Raw genomic sequence first — 20,451 nt, forward strand, 5'->3', positions numbered from 1 at the left:
TGATCTCACCGCTCCACCTTCAGTGACCCTCACCCATGCTTGTTTCAGAACAGGGAAGCCCATTGCAGTCCCCATGTGGGCAATAGGAGTCAGAGAGGTTGCCTTTAATAGCTTAGTTACTATTGTTTATGTTGATAAAGGGTCTGTTAACATACTGCAAAAGAGAACCAGGAAAGAGGTCCAGCATGGGAAGCACTGCCTTACGGTACCCCGCTCTCAACTGAGGCTCCTGTGATGAGCACAGTGGGCACACACCCCATCCCCAACCTGTCCACAGGTCGCTGGGCCATGGTGGGGCCAGGAGTGACACTGCTGTGAGGGGAACATGGAAAGCTGGTGGCTCACTCATGGTGAGAGGCTCAAGGGCGGCAGTGGCTTTGCAGCAAAGCTGGCAGCTGGAGCAGTGTGTGGGGCCTGGGAAGGAACTGGGAAGGAACAGACAGGGTGGGGCTGGGGGAACTGCCAGGAACTGCCAAGGATCCTGAGCTGGGCCACTGCGAAACTGAGACGGGTGCTTGTCACATGGGAGCCACTTCATTTGGCTAAGCATTGGGTCTAGGTTCAGGAGCCACGATGCTGCCCCGGGTACCCCCCCCCCCACCGTGGTGGGTGTGGCACAGACACAGGCCTCTGCCAACAGGGCAGCTGGGCACACCGGGCACTCAGGTTGCCTTCTCCTTCCCGCTTTCCTTTGGTTCCTCTTTCAGGTTCTCAGTCACGAGCTTCATTTGCTGTTAAGAGAAAATAGGACACCAGGTGAGCCACAGAAGCCTAAGTAGTGGCACCTAAGTAGTGGCAGAGGCCCCTGCTCTCTGTGGAAGCCTGGCCAGCGCCTTTGACCCCAGGGAAGTGGTGACTCTGATGCTGCCTGCAGCTTCCAGCAAGTCCCTGGGTCTGACTCTGAGGAGATGGCAGACAGTTGGTGTGGTGGAAATGCAATGTTGAACTGTGTGAGCTCAGACCAGCAGGGATTTTAAGGACACTGAAATGAGAAGCAGCTGGTGTCTCCTCCCTGGATGGCCAGGATGAGAGGAATGGGGGACAGAGCCTGAGAGAGGACGGGGCATAGGCTTGGGACCAAGTGCTTGCTTTGCCCCTGTGCACTGAGGGACCCTGGCAGTTTGACCTCGCTGAGCCGGAGTTTCCAAATCTGCAGTGAGAGCAACAGTGTATATTTTGCAGGGCGGGTGCAAGTATTGTTGTCCACGAAGTTCCTGGCACAGAACAGATGCCCAAAATCATCAGATGTTTCTCACCAGCCTTTTGTCCCTAGTACAGCCACAGGACTTACCCTCACCCCTCCACCCCCATCCTCACTGGGAACAACCCATTAAGTCTCTGTGAGGGTGACATCAAGATAGAGGCGCCCTCCTGGAGGGCAGGATGGGAGACTTCCAGGGAGGTGTCAGAAGGGAGAGCCTGTGCCCACAAGTCAGGCAGCAGTGTGAGGGGCAGTTCTGCTGCTCCTACCTTCCCCAACCCCAGCCCCGAAGCTCCCAGACACTTCGGTTTTGTGGCTAGAAAACACCACTGCAGCTCTGCCCTATTTGTTGAATAAATGAATAACTATAATACTGTGGAAGTTGGCTTCAAACAGATTTTCGATAACAGTGAGTCACTTATGGAAAAACAAAACTCTTGAGTGCAAATGCGGCTGGTGCCCCCAGTACCTGGCTACTCATCTTGAGAGCCCCGAGGGCCACACAGGGCTGGAAGCAATACCACGCTCCCTGTGGCTTTCAGTGGGAGAAGCCGCTTTCATAGGCTGTCTATCCAAAGCCCTTGTCTGCTGCTTTAACTTACCCTTCTAAGGAGCCTTTAGCTCTGCAGTACCTCAGGAAGGCGCTCTCAACTCCTGACCATTCTCCTGTTTTCTGAGCCTGGCCTGTCTCCCATGGGGCAGCTCAGTGATGGCTCCTGGAAGCTGAGCCCTCTGCATTTGGCTTGAGGAGGGGACTGGCTGGCCCTTTCTTATCCATGTCGAAGCAGGGCTTAGGAGATGACTTTTGATAAGAAAGGGGGCTACAGAGAGTCAAGGTGACCAGTTTATCAGCAGTGGGGGTGAGAGGGTTCTTTCTGCAGGGGCCACAGCATTTCAACAGGCCCGGAGTAGGGGGTAGACACAGGAGTTAACACGGGCCCAGGGACATGCCCTGTCCAAATGACCCACCACTGTAAGATTTCTATAACCTTCATCCTGCCAGGGGGATAGAGATGGTTTGATTAATAGTTCACACACCTAGAGAGGCTGAACTGCCAGGCCCTGTAAAAGTCTCCCCAGAGTTTTTTGCATCTGCTACCTCTTCCATTACTAACATTTCAGGTCTTCCCACAAACCCATGCTGTTAACTACAGATATAAAATGTCACCATAAATAAAAACTGTAGTATTTCAGCCCAGGTTCACTGCAGACTCTTCTAGCTGTTATCATTTAATACTTATATAACTTTTAAAATGTCTTTTTTTTTTTTTTTTAAGAGGGTCTCACTCTATTGCCCAGGCTGGAGTGCTGAGGCATGATCACACTGCAGCCTTGAACTCCTGGGCTCAAGGGATCCTCCTGCCTCAGTTTCCCAAGTAGCTAGGACTACAGGCATGAGCCACTGTGCCCAGGAAATTTAGCTAAACTAAAACAATAATGAAGACAGAACATTCCCCAGCTTGTCACAGAACCTTGCAGCCACATTTCCCTGGCATTCCACATGGGGAATAAAATAAAAATGGGAGCATTTGAGGCTCCTTTCAAGGCATGTGTGGCTGGAAGCCCCGTGAGGTCAGGCACAGAAGCATCCAGCAGCTCTCTGGGAGGGGCCCCATGCTCCACAGTAGCCAGGGTTGATGGGCCTTCTCCTCTGATTGACCAAACCCAATGTGACTTTTGTCTCACTTCCTGGGGCTGCTTCTGGGGTGCCCCCCACTTGTCCTTATAACTGATGTGCCCATGGGGGGCTTCTTCAGGGCCACAGCCCCTTCTCTCAGGCCCAGGGTTGGGGGCTTCACCCAAGTTCAGGGAAGGAACTCAGAACTCACTTGACTGGGCTCCTCCCACCTGCAGTGCCCACCTTGCTCAGGGCAGCACCTAAGAGCCTGAGGATGTCCGCGAGGTCACAAGGTCATCTGTGCTGAACTGCCCTGCTGGTGGCAAAGGTAGAAAGAATGGCCAGGGACCCTCCAGTCCTCCCTTGCCTCAGGCCAGGCAGGAGCCATTTGCACATTTCTGCTCTTTCCTTCACCTGCCCTGGAGCAAGGCTTCTTTTAAAGCCATGAATGATCAAGCCTCACTGGAGTTCTGTGATCCCCAAGTTGGGCCAGGGCCATGGGATGTCTCAAGGCGAACTTGGCAGCCAGGAGAGCAGGAGGGGATAGGAAGGCTGTGCTCCCAGGGCCTCTACAGGGCAGTGGCAGACCAGGTGATTTCCTTCCAAGGGCACTGTCCCTCCCACGGCCATGGTATGGAGGGGGGCTCAACTCGACTCCCTGGGTTGCCTGTGCCCACGGTCTCCAGCTGGGAGACCCTAAGCCAATGGCAGAACCAGAAATTAAAACCTGCAGCTAAAGTTCAAAGAAAAACCCAAGTGATTTGGAGGAAATGAGCTGCAACAGCCTGCTTTGCTGAGACAATTTAAATTGTCATGAAGTCAGTGGCTGACACCCACACCTTTTCTGTGTAAATGGGGCAGGCCTCTACCTCCCTTGGCTGCAAATCGAGTCAGAGCCACAGATACTCATTACTGGCTGACTGGCCCTAAGATAGCTTCTCTTAGGTAAACTAATTGCTATCTGAGTCTGTAACCCTCAGTACGGGGTCATGCGACTTACAACAAGAATATCTCATTTGTCTTCCCTGTAGTGACTGTGATGCAAACCTGCCCTCCTGGTGAAGAGGAGGCTGAGCCCTAACCACAGTCCTGGTCCAAGAGCACTTCCCACACCCTCCCCGATGGGGAAGTGGGAGCACTGGCAGAAGCGACGTCAGGATCACAACATTTATGATTAGGAAGGAAACTTGAAGAACAGTCAGTCTCACGGCCACTTAAGGATCCTGAGACCTGGTTAAATGCAGGCCCTACAGTGGGCCCCAGACTCGAATTTTTAACGAGCCCTTGAGTTTTTTCACTGGCTATCCCAGGCTTGCAAATCTCTGATTTGTTGTCGGTCACCTTTCACAAACAAGCAAGCTTGGGCCACAAGGGGTGAAACAGGTTTCTCCCAGGCCATACTGCAGGCTCCGGCTGAGCGGGCTGGGCAGTGCCTAGGCACCAGGCTGCCTCTGGCAGCTCAGCTCTTTGGCTTCTTCTCCTTAACAAACCTGGCTGGAGGGTGGGTGGGGTGGGAGTGAGCAACATTATCCCCTTAAAAAAAACCTGGCTTCTTTGGGGATCCTTAAATTAAAACCTTCATAAAAATATAAGCAAGATAATAGAGCTGACAACTTTTCCAAAAAAGTATCAAAATGGAGAGAGAATGGAATTTTCCCCTAACTTGTGACTCATTAAAACATCCATGCTCCAAATTATTCTTTAAAAAGCACTAATTTTTTGCATCATGATTACTAATGGTTATAATAGGAACCCAGTCATTAAGTGTGTTGGCCAAATGCACAGCTTGACCTGAGGAAGACTGGGTTACTGGATCCCCTTTTCTCTGTGGAGAAGTACAGAAAACTTTCTGAGAATTGCAACACTTCCCACAGACCTGGAATGGCCACGGTGGACTCCACAGACTTGTGATAACCACAGTGGACACCATGAACCTGAAATGGCTCCTTCTCCCTCCCAGCCCTGTAGCAGAGACTCCCTCTGGCTGAGCCCACAATAAACTTTAGGATCCTTCTATTCATAGCATTCAGGGAATCACTACCATTTGATTACATCTCCTGCTCAATTTGAAATCTACTAGCAACTACTGCATTACCCCTTCTCACCCCTGTCCCCCTCCCAAACCACGACCTACAGAAGGAATCTGTCTGGGGAGCCCTTGACTGAAGGATAGAAAAATCCCATGTGTCATCAGTTACTGTTCACTAGTGGCCTCACCGTTCATGTCCTCTGAGTGCAGGGTGCAGTGGCTGGGATGGAGCCAGGCCGGTGGCCACATAGGGTGTCTGGGAATGGAGTTCTAGGCCAGTTCAGTTCAGCCCAGCAGCAGCACCTGGCTCCCCTGGCCCACCCTAGCCTTAGGTGTGCAGGCCTGAGAACAGAGCATCATGATCACCCATTCCCACTCCCCCACTCAAAATCTGATTTAATGCACCTAAGTGTGGCCTGGGCACAGGGGCTTTTCAAAGATTCCCAAGTGATTCTAACATGCAGGTGAGGTGGAGAGCCACTACCTGAAACGAAGCCACCCTCCAAGTCTCCCTGAGAAGGGGAATGGCAGGGAAGAAGGGAGGATCAACTTCGAGCCTCCTCCACTCAAGCTGTGCACACACCCCTTATTCACGCCTTGCAACAAGCACAGGCTTCTCTACAGGTGTCACTGACATGGCCCTGGGGACTCACAAAGCTACACAGCTTATTGAGGACATACAACTAGAGTCAGGGCAAAAATCAAGCCTGACAATTTAGACAAAAAAGGAGAGCGGGGCTTCTGAAGCACCTATTTTCACAAAGACTTTATTTGTTATCTCTATTGGAAAGTTTACCTCAAACAGTGTTCTGAAAATACCATAATACAATGATTAAAAAGTCCAAGGCTGGCCGGGCACGGTGGCTCAAGCCTGTAATCCCAGCACTTTGGGAGGCCGAGACGGGCAGATCACGAGGTCAGGAGATCGAGACCATCCTGGCTAACACAGTGAAACCCCGTCTCTACTAAAAAATACAAAAAAACTAGCCGGGTGAGGTGGCGGGCGCCTGTAGTCCCAGCTACTCGGGAGGCTGAGGCAGGAGAATGGAGTAAACCCGGCAGGCGGAGCTTGCCGTGAGCTGAGATCGCACCACTGCACTCCAGCCTGGGCGACAGAGCAAGACTCTGTCTCAACAACAAAAAAAGTCCAAGGCTGTCTGGGCTTGGTGATGCCATAAGGCTCTAACCAGCCACGACAGCAGTGAGTAGAGGGGCAAGAAGGTGCCTACAGCAGCCCACCACGCAGTCCTGGAGGGAGTTACGCCCACCTCTCCCTCTGATTGTTGCTTCATTTTAATACTTGACAAAATGTAAAAATGTAAGACTTGCGGGCAACCACAAGTGCCAGTGCTCCAGCTCCCACCTCCCACCCCAGCCAGTCTTTCTCCAGTTGTCCCCATCTCAGGAAGCAGTGCCACCACCAGCCAGCATCTCAGACCGTGGAACTTCAGCCATCTCTGCGGATGCCTGCTCCCCCAGTCCAGCGCCTCTACCTGTCACACACCCACTGCTCCTGCCTCCCTCCTCAAGGCTGTGCCCCTGCCTGCACTGAGACTGCACCCCAGACCGTCCCACTCTTGTCCCAAGGCAGCCCAAGCAGGGTTTTAAATGGGGGGCTGTAGTATGCCACTCCAAGGTTCCCACCATGCTGGGGACTGCAGTTCATCCCTTCTTGTCTCTCATCCTCGTACCCTGCTGCCCTGCACTCCAGCCTTGCTTCTGCTCCAGCCTCCAGCTCCCTCCACCCAGGCTTGCCTGCCCTGCCTGAGCTTTGCTGGCAACTCCTTTCTGCCACTCAGTCCTCAGCCTGTCTCTTCCTCATTCCTCTATTTCCTCCTCTCCTGTCACCATCCCATCCCTCTATTTCAATTCCTGCACTCCTCTCATTACCATCTGGTTTATTCATTGTTTATTTGCAGATTTTCTTTTCTGTCTTAAATGTTGTATCCTTCCTGGTATGTGGTCTCCAGAGAGCAGGGCCATGACTAGATCCCAGGGCCTATGACAGTGCCTGGCACTGAGTTGATGCTCCATGAAAACTGGAAGAGGGACCAGCTTGCAGCCTGCAGTAGCAGCCAGAGAAATTCTAATTTAGCCAGTAACCTCGGTGTAATTCCGATGAACTTGTAAAGCCTCTTTTTTCATGTGTATGAAAGAGAAAAGCCTCTTTTCTCATGTAACACATATTCAAGTTCTTGAAGTCAGCATCACGCTATGGCCCACGAATTGGCCAGTCCCATGTATGGGATCACAGAAAACATACCAGTAGCATGGGCTTTATGTCAGAAGCACCGGGTTTCAGGGTTCCCAACAGCTACCTGCCCTGGTAACAGTGCAGATTTGGGTCCCAGCCTAAGGTTTTGACTCAGAAGCTGGGTGAGGGGTGGGTGGCAGAAATCATGGCTAGCAAGCTCAAGCTGGGTGAGGGTCGGGGTGGGGTGGCGGGGAAGTGTGACAGAAATCATAGTTAGCAAGCTCAGATGTGGCTCTGGTGAAGGGGAAGGTGGTCTGCAGTTACACCTGTGTGGGAGAAGGATGGTGCCAAATAATCAGCTTGGTCCCAGCTAGAAACAAAGACTCCTCCAAGAAAATCAAATCCCCACTCCAGAAACGCTCCCGCTCACGCAACAGGAGACATATGAGGGAGTCTATGACACAGTCCATTAACTGCATGAGCTGACCGTGGGGTGGGTGGATGTCAGTTCAAAAAGGGGAAACAAAGGTGTAATGTCTGTTTCTCAAATGATTTTTTGAGCCCTGTTTTCTCTGCACATCTGGGTTTCAGAGCAAAATTTCCCAAAGCAGAAGTTAAAGGACTTTGAAAGGAGATATTGTGAGACTGCAAATTACTTCCCATGGAGAGTGAGGAGCCCACAGAAGCCAGAGGTTGGCTTTCCAGCCATCCCCAGGCACACACTTTTTCTGACGCTTCTGGAACAGGGAGCTAGTCATGTCTGATTAACTACAGCCACCTCCCAAATCTGGGCTGTTGGACTCCTCACACACCTGCCAATGCTACAGGCCATGAGGTTCCACAGGTGGCCAGAAAGAGCTGGATGCTAACACAAAATGACCAAGCAAAACGGACCAACCTCCCTGGGTCTGGAAAATGTCGTCGGGGCAGCAAGCCCTCACCAGGGCTGCTCATCCCCTCTGTCCTTTCATGTTCCCTCAGTGGGCACTGATATTTTCTCCAAGTTATGGATACCCCAAATATACATGAAATCACCTAGTAACTAATCCAACAGACCCTTCTGCATAACCCCCAGGCTGCAGCACGGAGTGGACGCACCCATCTAGATGGTTCCTGCAGGCTGTAGGGCTCAGGCCCGTGGGTCTGGGTATCAGTCCTATGCTTCCTAGGGTTCCCTGTGCCAGGTTCATGCCAATCTTGGCTACTTACCTCCCCATTTCCTACATTTCTAATCGCTCTTGTACAGCAAAACCTCTTTTTTACCTCCTTTGTTGATATAACTTTTAATGTCTGCTATATTACCTGTGTGTAATTTAAATTTATAGTGACCAACACTTACATCACATTGCATGCCAGGCACTGTTCTAAACGCTATGCACATTTGATTTACTCCTCATAACCACCCTATGAGAGACATACCATTATCATTTTAAAGAAAAAACAGAGGCACAGAAAGGTTGAGAAACGTGCACCAGGTTATAGCAGGTTTTAGCCCAGGCCGTCTGGCTCCAGAGCTGGCTCCCAACCTGCAGGCTGCCCTGCCCCTGCCCTGATGTCAGATCTAGACGCTTCGTTTTTGTACTATAATAATATCACCCAACTGTCCACCGCGGTCACCTGTGCTTTGAGATTCAGATTCAACTGGATCACACCTCCAATCCATGAGGTCTTGTAAGTATCTCTGAATTGTTGGTGTGAATCCAATTTTGTCTTGTCACACCTGGCTCAGATTTCCTGCTTCTGCTAAATCTCTGAAACCATGGCAGCCTGGCTCCAGATACACTAGGTTAACCTTATCTTGATCTATATGCACACATTTTAGCAAGATATTAAAGAGTGTTTAAAACTTTAAGAATCAGCCGGGCATGGTGGCTCATGCCTGTAATCCTAGCACTTTGGGAGGCCAAGGTGGGCAGATGACTTGAAGTCAGGAGTTCAAGACCAGCCTAGCCAACATAGTGAAACCCTGTCTCTACTAAAAATACAAAAATTAGCCGGGCGTGGTGGCAGGTACCTGTAATCCCAGGCTGAGGCAGGAGAATCACATGAACCCGGGAGGCAGAGGTTGCAGTGAGCCGAGATTGCACCACTGCACTCCAGCCTGGGTGACAAAGTGAAACTCCGTCTCAAAAAACGAACAAAAAAAACTGCAAGAATCATTTTTTTTGGGTGGGTGCAGTAGCTCACGCTGGTGATCCCAGCACTTTGGGAGGCCAAGGCAGGTGGATCACCTGAGGTCAGGAGTTTGAGACCAGCCTGGCCAACATGGTGAAACCCTGTCTCTACTAAAAATACAAAAAAAAAAAAAGCCGGGTGTGGTGGTGGGTGCCTGTAATCCCAGCTACTCAGGAGGCTAGTGTAGGGGAATTGCTTGAACCCAAGAGGTAGAGGTGGCAGTGAGCCAAGAACGCACCATTGCAGTCCAGCTTGGGTGACAAGAGTGAAACTCCATCTCACAAAAAAAGAATCAATTTTTAAAAAATATCCAGAAGTCCTTGATGATTTTTTTTTTTTAAAGAAAGGCTTCCAACGGGAACAAGAACAAGAAAATGTGGAAACCACAGTGAGACAGTTGGCAAAATCACAAATGCTCAAGCAGCTGAAACTCAGATGCAGAGGCACTTCCTTTAAACAAAAATGATTTAGACCAGGTCTCCTACTCTCCTAGCTAAAAGAGGCAGGTGAATCCTTGAAATCACAACTTCCTCAGAATCTTCAGGCAAGACTCCCTGGACTCCAGAGCCAGAGAGAGCAACAGGACAGTTTATTCCCCTCTTGCCCATGCCTGGCAAGCCATAGGAGCCTGGGGGAGAAGTGTGTCTTCCTAGAACAGAAGCTCCTTGAGGGATGGATTTAATGCCATATAATATTTTTTGTTTGTTTATTTTTGTTTGTTTTTACAACTTTGTCACATTCAATATTTTTAATAAATAAAAAACAGGCATGTGCTTTAAATATTATCCAACTTATTACCAACTGCACCCCATTAAAACGTGTGACCTGGAGGAAAGAGAATGGAAGGAGTCCCTTGGTGGTTCAGTGCTGTGTGTGCCCCAGATGTGTTCTGATAGCCTCTTGTCACCAGCTGGCTGGGATGGAGAGCTGCTGAAGAGCACTGCCAACAAAGAGCATGGCAGAACTAGAAACCTCAATCTGCAAGGGACTGCAGTTTACTAAACACATAAAAGGGAGCAGAAACATTAATAAATTATTCAGGAACAAGAAAAGTTAAAATAAGCCATGTCTCCTCCACTGGATGAAGAGAAAAAGCCGGCAACAGATGTTGCTTAAAAGGCTGAACTGAATGGACGGTTTTTTGAAACATCCTGATATGAGCATGGAGAACAGTGGGCTGGGGGTGTACTGCGGACATCGACCAAGGGTACTACAGCAGTGGCCTGAGGCTGAGATGGGGGCAGTATTTTGACACTTGTAAAGTAGAGGTATAATTGTAAATAAAAAGAATCAAAGTCCCTAACATCAAGAGCAACCTATGACTAATCTTAAGGAAATAATATAATTATTTACAAAAGCTACAATTGCTTCTGGAATGACCATCAACTATGTGTATTACGGCAACATAGGTAAGAGGGCAACAAAGAGTGAGGAAGACAAGGGAGTGATGTTCCCAGATGGGAAGACCAAAAAGACAATGAAGGTGACACCAATTCTGAGAAAGGGGTAAATTTTCATATTTTTGCAAATAGTAATGTAAAAATAACATGTAACCAGTTTGCCTCCAAATCATAGGGCAAAGAATGAAGTTTCTTTTAAAAATAACTTTGGCATGGCTTCTTTCTAGTTTCACTGTAACTACATCTAGATCTACAGCTGTGATGTTATTTTGCAAACAGAAATGCAAAGAGGAGATCTTCCACCCAGGTTCTGCTGTAAGATGGCGGTGAGCTGTTTCAGAAGCCAGCGAGATCTACAATCTTCTTTTTTTTTTTTTTTTTTTTGAGACGGAGTCTCGCTCTGTCGCCCAGGCTGGAGTGCAGTGGATCTCAGCTCACTGCAAGCTCCGCCTGCTGGGTTTACGCCGTTCTCCTGCCTCAGCCTCCCGAGTAGCTGGGACTACAGGCGCTCGCCACCTCGCCCGGCTAGTTTTTTGTATTTTTTAGTAGAGATGGGGTTTCACCGTGTTAGCCAGGATGGTCTCGATCTCCTGACCTTGTGATCCACCCATCTCGGCCTCCCAAAGTGCTGGGATTACAGGCTTGAGCCACCGTGCCCGGCCAAGATCTACAATCTTCTTGCATATTATCCTCGGCCCCATGACACTGACACGTTCAGTGATGTTACTAGGACATTGTCCCAATTGTTCAGGTCATCTAGATGACCAAGAGCATCTGGTCTGGAGGAGATATTTCTTGGACAGGACTTACATAGCATCACTTCTTTTTTAAAACAATATTTAAATTACTTTTTTTTGAGACAGGGTTTCACTCTGTCACCCAGGCTGGAGTGGAATGCGGTGGCACAATCACAGCTCACTGCAGCCTGGACCTCCTGGGTGCAGGTGATCCTCCCACCTCAGCCTCCTGAGTAGCTGGGAGGCTGGAGTGTGCCATCACACCCAGCTCATTTTTTGTATGTTTTGTAGAGATGGGTTTTCACCATGTTGCCCAGGCTTGTCTTTAACTCCTGGTTCAAGTGATCTGTCTGCCTTGGCCTCCCAAAGCACTGGGATTACAGGTGTGAGCCCCCATACAAGGCCCACAGCATCACTTTTTCAGGAAGGTGCTCCCCCCTCCTTGGCTGGGAGGAAGGGTGCCAAGTCTTTCAGGAATAACTACTTTCCTGTCTGTAAGCCCTTAGAGCCAAGGAGGGCGGCAGCATTGCTCTTTCACAAGCCAGAGAGTCCCCTATGTTGCCACACAGGTCACCTGGGGCCCTTGAGAGATGAGACCCAGAGACGTTTGTGACCATCCAAGGCCAAGATGACCATCTAGCCAGACCTCATCTTTGATCTGCAGGTTCCATGTTGATAGCCAGAGAGCCAGGACTCAGGTTCAGGCTGGGAGAGGAGGCGTGGCCAGGCCAGGGGACACCAAGCACAAGTGGCTGCTCCAAAGAAACCCTCCGCAGGCTCCTTCACTGAAAGCCATGGCTAGGTGACATTTACAGATCCAGGAACTGAAAGCTTGACAGTTTGGTTAGATCAAGGCATGACACAAAAGTTTAAAAGCCCAAAGAATAGAAATAAGCACTCTCAAAATCAAAGAGTCTCTAAAAGGACCCTGAGCTGGAGTGGCACAGTGGTGGCCACCTAAGAAAGATGCCTTGGTGGTCAGAGGTAATCCAGTGTCCACCCTCCCACTGGAGTCCCGACTCATGGAGTATGAGGGGACACAATTTCACTGTGGCATGAGAAAGAAATTCAGTTTAGAAAATTAAAGGATGAGGTAAGAGCCCACTAAATGAAATGTAGGAGACAGTCCACTGCCCACATCAGTTTCAACACAACTTACTAAATGTTACTGTTAACTATAAAGGGAGAACAACTTTAATCTAAGAAAACACTGCCAGTGGCCACAAGGAAAGTGAAAGTGGGATGAGTAGGAGCAGCTGCCAAAGGGTGAGCTCCTTCTCTGCCCAGAGAAGCTCTGCACCCACTTTCTGCACACCTGGGAAGGTAAAGGAGGCACCCAGGCATCAAAGGACCCCTGGTGGTGGCAGAGGGGATTGGTTCCATTCTTCAGAAACACCAAGTCCATCACCAAGGTGAAAACAGATCCTTATGAAATGCAGCCACAACTGCCAGCCACAGAGAAAGTATAAATGTTTCCCATCAGCTTTATAATCTTTCCCAGGGCAGTTTTCCCCACATCTGAACACTGTATAGCCCTTTGATATACGCAAATATCTATATCCTCTATAATGTCATTTAAAATTTCAATATTACTACTATGAACAAAACAAAATTGATAATTACAACATTATGATTTTTAAAATTCTATATCCCCTCACTGCACAAAAGATTACCATGTACCCTTCCCCCAAGAGCAGGGCCCTGTTGCTGGCCAGTTGAGAAGGGCTACCCCTGGGTGCTGATGGCTGTGAGTCATCAGAATTGCAGGCACTAGGCACCCCTTCTGTAGAACCTGGGTGAAGCTGGAGCCATGGATGGTTGACTGACTATGCTTGATTTTTGTATAGAAACAACACAGTAAGTGTTAGGCAGGGATTCTAGCCTTTGTTCACTTGACATCATTTTCCTTCAGAAAAGTGAATTTTTACTCATTCCCACCTATAAACCTCAACAAGCAGGATTAATTACTGCTTCTCCCCAACACCTTTCATTTCACTTTAATTTTCCATTACCTATAGCCCTTCCTGAGTGGCAGTCCCTGTAACCAATACTGATCACTAAATATAGGTTGATGAAAATGTCACTGAACACTCCTCACTGCTATGCTACAGGATCTTGAGCACACACGGCAGCCAGTCAATATTTTCACAAATCTAGAACTAAAGTGACATAATACTGTCCCAGTTGGTGACAAAAGGCCATCAAAACACATCTGGGGCACACACAGCACTGGAACCACCAAGGGACTGTCTTTCCATTCTTTTTCCTCCAGGTTACACATTTTAATGGGGTACAGTTAGTAATAAACTGGATAATATTTAAAGCATATGCCTTTTTTTATTAAAAATATTGAATGTGCGTTTGCAATTGGAGAACTGAGAAGCAGTGAGGAGTGAGCCCTGAACTTGAAAATGGTGAATAGAAGGAAGGACTAACCTGCAGCTTCCACTTGGGCAAACAGAGCAGTGCGTGGAGACCCACATCATGAACTTTTGCTCCAGGAACTACTGCAGGAACATACCAGGAAAGCCAAGAGAATCCACAGACCCTTTGAAGGAGGTGGACTGCCGCCGCAGGCTCTGTGGGACAGCCAGGAACTAAGTCGCCTTGCTTTCTCGGCTGGGAGGCATGTAGCCTGGGGAAAGTTCTCAGCCCCGGAAATAAACTCAGCGCTGTTGTGGGGGCATGGTGGGAGGGAGACTGGCCTTTTGGACTGTGGGCTGCATGGGGGCTGGGTAAGGCCTGTGGCTGCTGGTTTTCCCCAACTTTCCTGATGACCTGTGTAATACAGCAGAGGCAAGGTTGTTTAACACCCCCAAAAGATCACACTAGCTCACCAGCAATGGAGCCAAACCAAGATCAAATCTCTGAACTGCTAGAAAAATAATTCAGAAGGTTGACTATTAAGCCAATCAAGAAGGCACCAGAGAAAGATGAAGTCCAACTTAAAGACATTAAAAAAAAAAATGATGCAGGATATGAATGGAAAAATCTCCAGTGAAATAGATAGCATAAATAAAAAACCATCACAACTTCTGGAAATTAAGGACGCACTTAGAGAACTGCAAAATGCACTGGAAGTCTCAGCAACAGAATTGAACCAACAGAAGAAAGAATTTCAGAGCTCAAAGACAAGGCTTTCAAATTAACCCCATCTGACAAGGACAAAGAAAAAGAATTAAAAAAAAAAAAAAAAACCTCTGAGAAGTTTGGGATTATGTTAAACGACCAAACCTAAGAATAATTGGTGTTCTCAAGGAAGAAGAGAAATCTAAAAGTTTGGAAAACATATTTGAGGGAATAATTTAGGAAAACTTCTCCAAAATTGATAGAAATCTAACATCCAAATACAAGAAGCTCAAAGAACACCTGGGAAATACATCACAAAAAGATTATCACTTAGGGACGTAGTCATCAGGTTATGTAAGGTCAAGATGAAGGAAAGAATCTTAAGAGCTGTGAGGCAAATGCATCAGGTAACCTATAAAGGACCTATCAGATTAACCTATCAGATTAACAGCAGATTTCTCATCAGAAATTCTACAAGCTAGAAGGGATTGGGGTCCTATCTTTAGCCTCCTTAAACAAAACAATTAGCCAAGAATTTTGTATCTACCAAAACTAAGCTTCATAAATGAAGGAAAGATAGTCTTTTTCAGACAAACAAATGCTAAGAGAATTCGCCACTACCAAGCCAACACTACAAAAACTGCTAAAAGGAGCTCTAAATCTTGAAACAAATCCTCAAAATACACCAAAATAGAATCTCCTTAAAGTATAAATCTCACAGGACCTACAAAACACCACCACAATGAAAAAAACAAGGCATTCAGGCAACAAATAACAAGATGAATAGAAGAGTACCTCACATCTCAATACTAATTCATTAATCCGTTCTCATGCTGCTCTGAAGAAGTGCCCAAGACTGGATAATTTACAAAGGAAAGAAGTTTAATTAACTCACATTTCTCCAAGGCTGGGGAGGCCTTAGGAAACATACAATCATGGTGGAAGGGGAAGTAAACACGCCCTTCTTCACATGGTGGCAGGAGAGAGAAGTGCCGAGCAAAGGGGAACAAGCCCCGTATAAAACCATCAGATCTCATGAGAACTCACCTGCCACCATGAGAAGAATAGCATGAGGGTAACCGCCCCCATGATTAAAACAGCTCCCACTGGGCCCTCCCATGACACATGGGGATTATGGAAAGTACAATTCAAGACGAGATCTGGGCCAGGACACAGTCAACCCATGTCACTAATGTTGAATGTAAATGGCTAAATACTTCACTTAAAAGATATAGAATGGCAGAAGAGATAAGAATTCACCAACCAAGTATCTGCTGCCTTCAGGAGACTCACCTGACACATAAGGACTCAAAGGACTCACATAAACTTAAGGTAAAGGGGTGGACAAAGATATTCATTGAAAATGGACACCAAAAGCAAGCAGGAGTAGCTAGTCTTTTTTTTTTTTTTTTTTTTTTTGAGACGGAGTCTCGCTCTGTCGCCCAGGCTGGAGTGCAGTGGCCGGATCTCAGCTCACTGCAAGCTCCGCCTCCCGGGTTTATGCCATTCTCTCGCCTCAGCCTCCCGAGTAGCTGGGACTACAGGCGCCCGCCACATCGCCCGGCTAATTTTTTGTATTTTTTTAGTAGAGACGGGGTTTCACCGTGTTAGCCAGGATGGTCTCGATCTCCTGACCTCGTGATCCACCCGTCTCGGCCTCCCAAAGTGCTGGGATTACAGGCTTGAGCCACCGCGCCCGGCCGCTAGTCTTATATCAGACAAAACAAACTTTAAAACAACAGCAGTTAAAAAGGACAAACAGGGACATGATAAAATGATAAAAGAAATAGTCCAACCAGAAAATATCACAATCTTAAATATATATGTACCTAACACGAGATCTCCCAAATTCATAAAACAATTACTCCTAGACCTAAGAAATGAAATAGACAGCAACAAAATAATAGTGGGGGACTTCAGTACTCCACTGACAGCACTAGATAGGTCATTAAGACAGGAAATCAACAAAGAAACAACAGACTTAAACTATACCCTAGAACAAATGGACTTAATGGATATTTACAGAACATTCTACTCAACAACTGCAGAATATACATTCTGCTCATGAGTACATGGAACATTCTCCAAGATAGACCATACAATGGGCCACAGAACAAGTCTCAACAAATTTAAGAAAATTGAAATTATGGCAAGTACTATCTCAGACCACAGTGGAATAAAACTGGAAATCAACTCCAAACGAAACCCTTGAAACCATGCAAATACATGGAAATTAAATAGCCTGCTCCTGAATGATCATTGGGTTAACAATGAAATCAAGATGGAAATTAAACAATTCTTTGAACTGAACAATAGTGACATAACCTATCAAAACCTCTGGGATACAGCAAAGGTGGTGCTAAGAAGAAAGTTCACAGCACAAAATGCCTATGTCAAAAAGTCTGAAAGAGCACAAAAAGACAATCTAAGGTCACATCTCAAGAAGCTAGACAAACAAGAACAAACCAAACCGAAACCCAACAGAAGAAACGAAATAACCAAGATCAGAGCAGAACTAAATGAAACAAACAAACAAATAAAAACAATACAAGAGATAAATGAAACAAAAAGCTGGTTCTTTGAAAAGATAGACTAATAGTGAGATTAAGAAAAGAGAAGATCCAAATAAGCTTAATTAGAAATGAAATGGGAGATATTACAAACGATACCACAGAAATACAAAAGATCATTCAGGCTACTATGAACACCTTTATGTGCATAAACTAGGAAACCTAGAAGAGACAGATAAATTCCTGGCTTCCTAGTTTAAACGAGGGAGAAATAGAAACTCTGAACAGATCAATAACAAGCAGTGAGTTGAAATGGTAATTAAAAAGTTACCAACAAAAAAAGAATCCAGCACCAGATGGATTCACAGCTGAATTCTATCAGACATTCAAAGAATTGGTAACAATCCTATTGACATTATTCCAAAAGATAGAGAAGGAGGGAATCCTCCCTAAATCATTCTATGAAGCCAGTATCACCCTAATACCAAAACCAGGAAAGGACATAAAAAAAGAAAACTACAGACCAACATCCCTGATGAACACAGATGCAAAAATTGTCAACAAAATAGTAGCTAACAGAATACAACAGCATATCAAAAAGATAATCCATGGCTGGGCGCAGTGGCTCATGCCTGTACTCCCAGCACTTTGAGAGGCTGAGGCAGGTAGATCATGAGGTCAGGAGATCAAGACCATCCTGGGTAACATGGTGAAACCCCATCTCTACTAAACATACAAAAAAATTAGCTGGGCGTGGTGGTGGGCACCTGTAGTCCCAGCTACTTGGGAGGCTGAGACAGGAGAATGGCGTGAACATGGGAGGCAGAGCTTGCAGTGGGCCGAGATCGCGCCACTGCACTCAAGCCTGGGCTACAAAGTGAGACTCCATCTCAAAAAAAAAAAAAAAGGCCGGGCGCGGTGGCTCAAGCCTGTAATCCTAGCACTTTGGGAGGCCGAGACGGGCGATTCACGAGGTCAGGAGATCGAGACCATCCTGACTAACACGGTGAAACCCTGTCTCTACTAAAAACTACAAAAAACTAGCCGGGCGAGGTGGCGGCGCCTGTAGTCCCAGCTACTCGGGAGGCTGAGGCAGGAGAATGGCGTGAACCCGGGAGGCGGAGCTTGCAGTGAGCTGAGATCCGGCCACAGCACTCCAGCCTGGGTGACAGCGCGAGACTCCGTCTCAAAAAAAAAAAAAAAAAAAAAGATAATCCACCATGATCAAGTGGGTTCCACACCAGGGATGCAGGGATGGTTTAACATCTGCAAGTCAATAAATGTGATATACCACATAAATCAAATAAAAAACAAAAATCTCTGGTTTCATACCTGGGATGCAGGGACGATTTAACATCCGCAAGTCAATAAATGTGATACACCACATAAACAGAATTAAAAACAAAAATCAAATGATCATCTCAAAAGAGGCAGAAAGAGCATTTGACAAAATCCAGCATCGCTTTATGATTAAAACCCTCAGCAAAATCAGCATAGAAGGGACATACCCTAAGGTAATAAAAGCCATCCATGACAAACCACAGTCAACATTTTAATGAACAGGGAAAAATGTTGAAGGCATTCCCCCTGGAACAAGACAAGGAGGCCCACTTTCACTATTTCTATTCGACACAGTACTGGAAGTCCTAGCCAGAGCAATCAGACAAGAGAAAGAAACAAAGGGCATCCAAATCCGTAAAGAGGAAATCAAACTGCTGCTGTTTGCTGATGACATTATCATATACCTAAAAAACCCTAAAGACTCATCCAAAAAGTTCCTAGAACTGGTACATGAATTCAGAAAAATTTCTAGATACAAAATTAATGTACACAAATCAGTAGCCCTGCTATATACCAACAGCGACCAAGCTGAGAATCAAATAAAGAATTCAACCCCTTTTAAAATAGCTTCAAAAAAAAAAAAAAAGTATAATATTTAGGACTATACCTAACCAAGGAGGTGAAAGACCTCTACAAGGAAAACTACAAAATATTGCTGAAATAAATCACAGATGACACAAACAAATGGAAATACATCCCATGTTCATGTATGGGTAGAACCAATATTGTGAAAATGACCATACCACCAAAAGCAATCTACAAATTCAATGCAATTCCCATTAAAATACTACCATCATTCTTTACAGAACTACAAAAAAAAAAAAAAAAATCCTAAAATTCATATGGAACCAAAAAAGAGCCTGCATAGCCAAAGCAAGACTAAGCAAAAAGAATAAATCTTGAGGCATACATTACCCAGCTGCAAACTATATGATCAGGCCACAGTCACCAAAACAGCATGGTACCAGCATAAAAAAAAGCATATAGAACAATCAAATAGAATAGAGAACCCAGAAATAAAGCCAAGTACTTACAGTGAACTGATTTTCGACAAAGCAAACAAAAACATAAAGTGGGGAAGGACACCTTATTCAACAAATGATGGTGGGATAATTGGCTAGCCACATGTAGAAGAATGAGACCGGATCCTCATCTCTCACTTTATACAAAAATCAACTCAAGATTAATCAAATACTTAAATCTAAGACCTGAAACCATAAAGATTCTAGAATATAACATCAGAAAAACTCTTCTAGACACTGACTTAGGCAAAGACTTCATGACCAAGAACCCAAAAGCAAATGCAACAAAAATAAAGATAAATAGATGGGACTTAATTAAATTAAAAAGCTTCTGCACAGCAAAAGAAATAATCAGCAGAGTTAACAGACAACCCACTGAGTGGGAGAAAATCTTCACAATCTATATATACAACCAACAAAGGACTAATATCCAGAATCCACAAAGAACTCAAATCAGCAAGGAAAAATAAAAATCCCATCAAAAAGTAGGCTAAGGACATGAATAGACAATTCTCAAAATAAGATATACAAATGGACAACAAGCATATGAAAAAATGCTCAACATCACTAATGATCAGGGAAATGCAAATCAAAACCACAATGCAATACCTCCTATAAGAATGGCCATAATCAAAAAAATAAAAAGTAATAAATGTTGGCATGGATACAGTGAAAAGGTAACACTTTTACACTGTTGGTGGGAATGTAAACTAGTATAACCATTATAGAAAAGAGAGTGGAGATTCCTTAAATAACTAAAAATAGACCTACCCTGATCCAGCAATCCCAATACTAGGTATCTCCCCAGAGGAAAATAAATTATTATACGAAAAAGGTACTTGTACATGCATGTTTATAGCAGCACAATTTGCAACTGCATAAATATGGAACCAGCCCAAATGCCCATCAACCAACGAATGGATAAAGAAAATGTGGTGTATATATCATGGAATACTACTCAGCCACAAAAAGAAATGAAATAATGGCATCTGCAGCGACCTGGATGGAACTGGAGACCACTGGAGACATTAGCTGAGGTAACTCAGGAATGGAAAACCAAACATCTCATGTCCTCACTCGTAAGTGGGAGTTAAACTATGAGGAGGCAAAGGTATAAGAATGATACAGTGGACTTTGGGGACACAGGGGAAAGGA

General features: G+C 46.1%; 1 protein-coding gene across 2 annotated transcripts in view; it reads right to left on the minus strand.

Annotated features, from left to right (window-relative positions):
* Nucleotides 1-78: 78 nt before the first annotated feature.
* The window catches only part of ANO10 (anoctamin 10), a 261,033-nt gene continuing 240,660 nt past the window's right edge, over nt 79-20,451 (minus strand). The window contains exon 13 of one of the 2 annotated variants that reach the window (XM_033212250.1): nt 79-731. In XM_033212250.1, the coding sequence (XP_033068141.1) occupies nt 663-731 (69 nt within the window). In that variant the 3' untranslated portion in view covers nt 79-662. The remainder of the gene's footprint in view (nt 732-20,451) is intronic. The other variant, XM_033212251.1, reaches the window with a different exon arrangement.

The sequence above is a fragment of the Trachypithecus francoisi genome, unplaced genomic scaffold (genome assembly GCF_009764315.1).
Source record: "Trachypithecus francoisi isolate TF-2019V2 unplaced genomic scaffold, Tfra_2.0 Lachesis_group0, whole genome shotgun sequence".
Classification (NCBI taxonomy): Eukaryota; Metazoa; Chordata; class Mammalia; order Primates; family Cercopithecidae; genus Trachypithecus; species Trachypithecus francoisi.